This window comes from the organism of the source record quoted next, unplaced genomic scaffold, assembly GCF_019419815.1.
Source record: "Pyrus x bretschneideri cultivar Hongxiangsu unplaced genomic scaffold, Pyrus_bretschneideri_v1 Contig288, whole genome shotgun sequence".
NCBI lineage: Eukaryota > Viridiplantae > Streptophyta > Magnoliopsida > Rosales > Rosaceae > Pyrus > Pyrus x bretschneideri.
Window position 1 is genome coordinate 32,012 of NW_025999599.1, and position 7,490 is coordinate 39,501.

Sequence of the window (7,490 nt, forward strand, 5' to 3'; positions counted from 1 at the left end):
CTCTCGTAACAGATAGAGAATTTGATTACTACTGAGAAATACAAGAAGGAACTATATGCTAACTTAGGATGTGAAATGTGATAAGACAAAATTCAATTTGCAACTTGCTGCTCCATGCTATCTTCTCCTCTCCTCTGAATGTATATATTTCTTTGCTTGCAATTGCCTGCCAGCAACCGTCATGTTCTAAATACCCACTACTAACTTTTATGCCTGCCCAAGTTGGAACTTCTAATAATAAGGGACTATATATATTATCTTTAGTGTTTACACATTGTACTCTCACTAATCACCAATTTTACAAGACATGCACGTTTGGTAGCATAATTTGATGTACAATGTAGCTCATGAGAAGAAATAGTTTATGAATATGTGTGCGGTGAAGTACCTAGTTGCACAATTTTTTAACTCTACATTCACAGCAAAGTAGGTATACATAAATAACTCATATAAATATAGAATATTTTTCAGCACATATGTCAATTAATTTTGTGATTAACATGTTTAGGAGGGGCGGCCTCTTCCAAATAGGGCAATAGTAGCCTTTTGTTTAATAAAATTACATCATATTCGTTAAAATTTATTGTTCAAGGCTACATAATAATGGTGAGGTTATAGAATGATATTTTTTATATTCTACTACATGTCAACGTTGATTGTTGCACCCTAAACATCTTACTATAGTATACACGTACGTCATAAAATTAGTCATTATTGTTATTTTCTTCTGCGCTCCCTACCTTCACGTTTAGTGGCATCACAACATAATGTCATTATTCAATATTTAAATTACAAGAAAAGTAAGGTTACACTATAATCCATGGTTATAATAACATAGAACAACATTGTCATTATACTCAGGTTGTAGACATTCTGCGTACATGTGATTACATTACAAAATATTAATTCTTTGATTAGAGAGTACTGTTTCTGATAAGGCAAAAAATGTTATAACAAAATTTAAAGATCTTAAACACATCAAATTTTTGCACCCGGTAATTTTGAATGGTTTCATACCAGTTCATAAACACGTCTACTATTTTGTATTCTTTTCAAGGTAGCAAGCTGGCTGGAGAATGCTACCAGCTTATTACTATCTATAAGGTTGTCTAGTGGTGGCACCATATGTATGTATTTGATTACCAAGAAAAAGTAATATAGTAGAAAGTGAAAACTTTGAAAGTGGTTATGATTAAAACCATGATTAATAGTAATCTTTTAGAAAGACGGTAGTGGTACTAGTGTAAAAGATGCTCTGATCACGCTATTCACTCTCTAACTGCAGCTAAAATTACCACTGCAACTTTACAGTGCGCATGGAATGGCATAAGCAAGCAAAAGGGAGTCAGAGCCAACTTTCCCACTAAAAAAATACAAAAAACCAAAAATAAATCTTTTAATAATTCATTAGTTAGGATTCAAAATGCTTCTCTGAAATCTCATGCTCCCCATCTGCAAAAATACACTCTTACAACCCCACCAAACCTGTCCAAAAGCCTTATCTTTACCGGTTTGGGATCCTCTTCGGATTTCTTTTCATTTGAACCCACTAACCACACAATTCGGACTTTTAAAATTCAATCTAACGATTAAAAACAGGGGGTCTTCTTAAAAGTTATAAAAACTTTAATCGTTGAATCAAATTTCAAGAGTCCAAATTATATAATTAGTAGGCTTAGATGAAAGGTTCCAGAGAGGATCCCTTTCCATCTTTTCCAAACTCATTATACTTCTTTTCAACAGTTAAAATGATATTTTAATACATTCTCTCTTCCTCATATTCTACATGTTCAACTACCATTACCAATAATTTTTTATTTATTAAATAATTGGAGCTAGCCTTTGTTTCCTGATATCTATTTAAGCATGCCACAACCAACTATCAAAACACTGTATCAACATATATGTATAGGTGCTCCATGGCTGCTCATTAAGGTAGGGAAAAGCCTTCATCCTCAACATTTCATTTCCCAATATATTTATTTCATGTTTCTTTGCTCTCATTTTTTTTCTTCCTTGAGAACGTACTTGTCTTTTAAATTTGAATATGTATGAATTTAATTTTGAGCTGCTTCTTCTTTGAATTTCTCTCTGTGGTTGTTCCTATGTGGTGGAACAGTTTAAAGTTGCCAAAACTGACATAAGATGTGGTTGTTTTGTTCCCTTGGTCATCACAGTTTTGATGATACAGCCGAAGTTAAAGAAGGCATGCAGTTTTTGAAAGTGACAAAATTGCTAACAAAATACAAAAGCTGAAGCTGAGGTTTGATTTTGGTTCTGTTGAGAAAGAAAGCTTGAAGTCACTAAAGCAACTCATTTCCTGGTTTTTTTGGCTCCTCCTTTGATATTCTAATATTGGTTGGCAGCTGGATTTGGTACTGGTGTGTCATCATGAAATTTCTTTGATAAACACAAGGAAAAAGTTTTACAAAAAAGTGGTATAGAATGACATTTTTCGAATGCCAATAACATTATTATGGGCTGAAATATAGAGATTTGTATACTATACATGCATCATCAATATATTAATTGATTATGTCATATAGACATTTTTTTCAAGTATTATTACATCACATTTGTACCCTTTCTGAACAGAATCTACAAAACTATTACTGTAGGTTTGCAATCAATGGACGGTTTGGATTGGGACGACGGCTCACACATCACAAACACATCAACCTTATTATGGAGCAATCAAGTACATGACCTTGAAGAATTGTTGGTGTCTAACTCAAGTTCCAGTGCCTTCATTCCAATCCAAGGGCTTCCGAAGGTGCAAACATCGCATGCGATTATGAATTCAAATACCGAAAAACCGAGCAGTATTGGCTGTCATCAAATTGCTCATCAGAAAAATCCGTGTGGTTTGGAATCAGTGCATGTTATGTCAACTTTGAGAGCTGATGAATTGTGTCAAGCCCCTTTGAAGGTCAACATGACTTATAATTTGATGAGCTCACTAAGCACTAGTACTTTCATGGCTGCTGATCATTGTGGCAATCTTGGGAAATATGTACAACCGCAAGCCAATATTCAAAGCATGCAAGATCATCATGTCAAGGCTAAGCCAGTAACGATGCACTCCGTTGATTCCTTGGATTGTTTGCTCTCAGCCACTAATAGCAACACCGACACATCTGTAGAAGATGACGATGGACTTTCTACGCTTTTTTCGGATTGTAGAAGAAACTTACGGAACTTTGGAGCAGGAAATAATAGTGCAATCTCTTCCGGAGAGTCTGAGAACAATGAAACAGTAGTCTCTCAAAGTTCATCAGATTTATATGTCCAAAGCCAAGGTAAGCCAAATTCCACAAAGAGAAGCCATGATCAAAGTGAGCCCAAATTGCACGGAGCAAATTATAGTCACTTTGGTCTTCTTCAAACAGATTATTCTTCTATTAGTGAAGGGGGTTTCAGGCTCATCTCTGACAACCCATCAAAAACGAAGAAACCCAGATCAGATAATAAGCGTCCAAGCTCATCCAACATCAGCTTTCAACAACCAACTTCATCCGTGTCAATTTCCTCTATTGAAGAACCCGATCCAGAGGTCATTGCGCAGATGAAAGAGATGATTTATCGCGCTGCGGCTTTCAGGCCTGTGAACTTGGGGCTGGAGCTGGTGGAGAGGCCAAAGAGGAAGAATGTGAAAATATCATCTGATCCACAAACTGTGGCTGCAAGGCAAAGGAGGGAGAGGATCAGTGAGAGAATTAGAGTTTTGCAAAGGCTGGTTCCTGGTGGAAACAAGATGGACACTGCATCAATGCTTGATGAGGCTGCAAATTATCTCAAGTTCTTGAGGTCACAGGTCAAGGCACTCGAAAACTTAGGCCAAAAAATTGAGTCCATGAGTAATTCTAATATTCCTACAACAACCTTTGCTTTCTCTTTCAACCCCTCTTTTCCCATGCAAACCCATAATCATGTTCCACTCCAAAACCCTAACCATATCCACCAACCACACGGTTGAAAAACTAATCACAAACCATGAAAAAAGCCCTAGCTCTATGTCCTTAGTCCTTTAATCATTTTCATCATGATCCTTTCATTTCATCGTCAATGATTAACCTCCAAAACCCTATTGTATTACCCAAAAGGAAATTTAAAGTAGTAAATTTTGTATCCAAGATCCAAATCATTCTCTTCATCATCATTATATGTATCCTGAGTTATTAAGGCTCATTCCGTGCTGTCATAACATCCACCACCCAGGAGCTTCACAAGTACAAGCCTTGGAAATGAATTTTTATCCAGTACTATTTTTGCTGCTTCCACTATCCAAATGTGTCATGTTTTAGTGAAGGAATATTAAGATAATAATATAGTGGAAGTAGCAAAACAACGAGTGGAAATAGTGTAGCTGCACATGATTTGCTTTTATACAAAAAGGATTTGCAATTATAACCCCTATGATTAAGATCAAGGGCTAGAAAGCGATTTATCACTTTAAGCTATTGTTGTATAATTGTTTAATGTGTTTTGTGTACTTGAAGCTTAGCTTTCTTGGAGATCTTTGTATATAGGTATTTCTTTTTAATGTCAGTGTTTGGCTAACCAATGCAAGGGACATTCTCTTAAGAATTGTGAATCCTAGTCAGTGGTCCTGTCTCCTTGATTCAACCCAAAGCGTGCCCTAGAAAATCACCCCAACCTCATTGCTTAGCACATGTTGTACTACTTTGCTTTTGGACAGGTGGGTTTGTTAATTAATTTGCATAAAGCCTTCCTTTTATCAAGAAACTTCATCCTAGGGATAGATTATGCAACTAATGATATTCTTCATGATGATGTTGATCCATTATTCTGGTCTTAATGATGTGTGTTATGAATTTTACGGTTTTGGAACCTTTGCAAATGGCTTAACCTAATTTGGCTTGTACGTAAAGTCTTAAAATCAATAGTCAGCATGGTAAATTATAACTTTTTATATTAAATTGTATAATATAATATGTGAGATTAGTACTACGGTGTAGTGTTATTTTTCTAAACATTTAAACTATGTTATTGCTAGTTTATTGTGAGGCTAAGCCCATCCTCCTCTCCCTTTTAGTGTAGATAATATCGTTTGTTAAAAAAATAAAAATTAATTGTATAATATAATATGAGAGATTAGTTTTTCATCAATAGTCAAGGACTCGGGTGTGGTATCTCTTTCTTTTGAAAGAGAGAGGACCCTTACCCAAGAAACCCACACTTGTTCCCTTTTAAAAATGTATTTTATTAGTTAATAATAAAAAAGCAAACACAAAACAAGGGGACATCAACCAAAACCTTACAAAATAAAATAACACACGAACATTAATTTAAAAATCTAAAACCAGGCAAGCTTATAAAGTGATTGTAACTTATTTTTCGTTATATAGAGAACATTGGTGTGCCCTTGATGCACCTGAGGTCTGTTGGAGATAGTGAATCTCACTTACCGATCTTATTGAAAAAAAAATGTCTTCTATTCACAAAATATACACCAAGGATTTTTTCCCTCTATAATTAGTATGTTTTTGGGCGATTAGCCCTTTTTTTTTTTTTTTTTTTTTTTTGCGAATTAAACTCTAATTACATTTAAAGCTACACAAATTCTGAATGATGATATTCTTGGTGATAATGGGGTGATGTGAATTTGGCCAGAAGGAAGAGAAAAAAATTGAAATGAGAAAGGAAGGTGACTCTAAAATTATTATCGACTCCATATGGGCAAGTGTGTACGTAGTTCTTTGGCACATCAAAGCTATCCCTCAAAACATCCTTCTTATTAGCTGTTTTGACGTTATTCAGTTTCGACATACTACGCAATTGCAGCTAGAGGTCGTGACAAGAACGATTTGCAAGTTTGGTTTAATGCTTTGTCTCATGAAGCCTTGTATGCCTGGCAGTTTGACTCCTGTAATCAATGCTGCTGTCGTGGCTTTTCCTTGTAATTTGTTTTTTCTTATGAAAAAATAAAAAGGCGATAATGCATTGTTACATGAATATGCATGATTTGTGGATCTCAGTTGGCTTCGTCTTGTAAGGGATTAGAAAAGTTTGTTTTGATTGGATAAACAAAGATGATATATGGCTGGAGAATTTTTGCTAAATTTAGAGCATCTTAGTAAAATCTTAGGTGGAATGTCATTGTGCATATTTAATATTAAAAGTCTATTCAACCGAAGTGTTATTTAGTGACTGGACTTGAAACCTTTGTGACTTGGAGTCAATTTTGACATCAATGTCAAATTTACTTTTAATTCATTTTAATAGTGGGTCTATTATTCCACTAATATTTGAAGCAACAAAAATTTTGTTTCAACATTTCTTTTAATAATTACAACCATTTAAAAGCTCTATTTAAATAAGAAAATAACATTTCACAATTCAGTTCGAGAAGTATAAAATTTGACATAAGATTTTAAATTGCCGCATCAGCCATCAATTATAATTTGACTCTTATAATTTGACATTTCCTTTGGAGATGGTCTTAGACTTTTTGACATTCTCAAAGGAACCTAGATCCCTGGCTCTGGCTTTTACTTTTTATAGTCCCAGAATAACAAATTTGCCTGTGGAAAATCTGTTTAATCTGACATTTTGTAAACTTTCACAAAAGTGGGAGAGATGTTGACTTTCATTAATTAGTTGTGACATGCATTTTTTTTTTCAAACAAGATATTCGATAAAATTGGAACAATATAGAGAAGATTAGCATAGCCTATGCGCAAGGATGACATGCATAAATTGTGAAATGGTCCAAATTTTTTTCTCTTAAAAAAATACGCGCACAAAATAATTTTTTATTCTAATGAAAGTTTAGGGTTACAAACTCGGATACAAATTGGTAATCCTTTGATTTTATCTTGGGTTGTAGAGTGTATGGGAGATATTGATTCGAGAGTTGTAGTGACTTGTTCTCAAACCAATGAACATTGCAAGAGTTTGGCTCGTGACAATGGAGGAACCAAATAATTTTTTATTTAATCATTTTGAAATTAGTTTTAAATTAGATTTTTATAGTTTTAATAATTCATCCATGTGGCAATATTTAATAGACTTGTGGGTTCACATATATGCCACATCACCATACTAGCAGAAATTTTGATGGAATTCTAACGGAAGGACTACATTCATTTGTGACATCCATATTCAAGCACTCCATTGATTGATTTTCATTTTTAGGGACCATCTTGATGGTATGTGTCAATTTCAGGGACCACTTGTGATAACAACCATGGCGAAGAATGCAGAGAGCTTCCTAAGTCTTCTAACTGTGTAGAGTGTTTAAGTGTCTGGTAAATGTGTGGATATCTGAGTGTAGGATGTGTGTGAGGAGATACTTCCTTCTTTTTCCCCATCTCACTTGTGAATGAGTGTCTAGTATTTGTATGCAAAGAATTGGCTTGGTTTGAAACACCTCTAAATCCTATAATTTGTGGGTTAGACTTTTGACTAGAAATCAAACCTTAATTGATATGTTTGATCAAATTAGGGTTATCTTGTCCCATTTGTAC

At 34.6% G+C, this 7,490-nt stretch overlaps 1 protein-coding gene and 1 non-coding gene across 2 annotated transcripts; both read left to right on the forward strand.

The window, feature by feature from the left end:
• Positions 1 to 2,794: 2,794 nt before the first annotated feature.
• On the forward strand, positions 2,795 to 3,976 carry LOC103930524 (transcription factor bHLH87). Its single transcript, XM_009339868.2, has one exon. The coding sequence runs from the start codon at positions 2,795 to 2,797 to the stop codon at positions 3,974 to 3,976; it is 1,182 nt and encodes a 393-aa protein (XP_009338143.2).
• Positions 3,977 to 6,635: 2,659 nt separating this feature from the next.
• LOC125479416 lies at positions 6,636 to 6,742 on the forward strand. The gene has a single exon (XR_007259977.1). It is a non-coding gene; the product is annotated as a U6 spliceosomal RNA (small nuclear RNA).
• Positions 6,743 to 7,490: the final 748 nt, after the last annotated feature.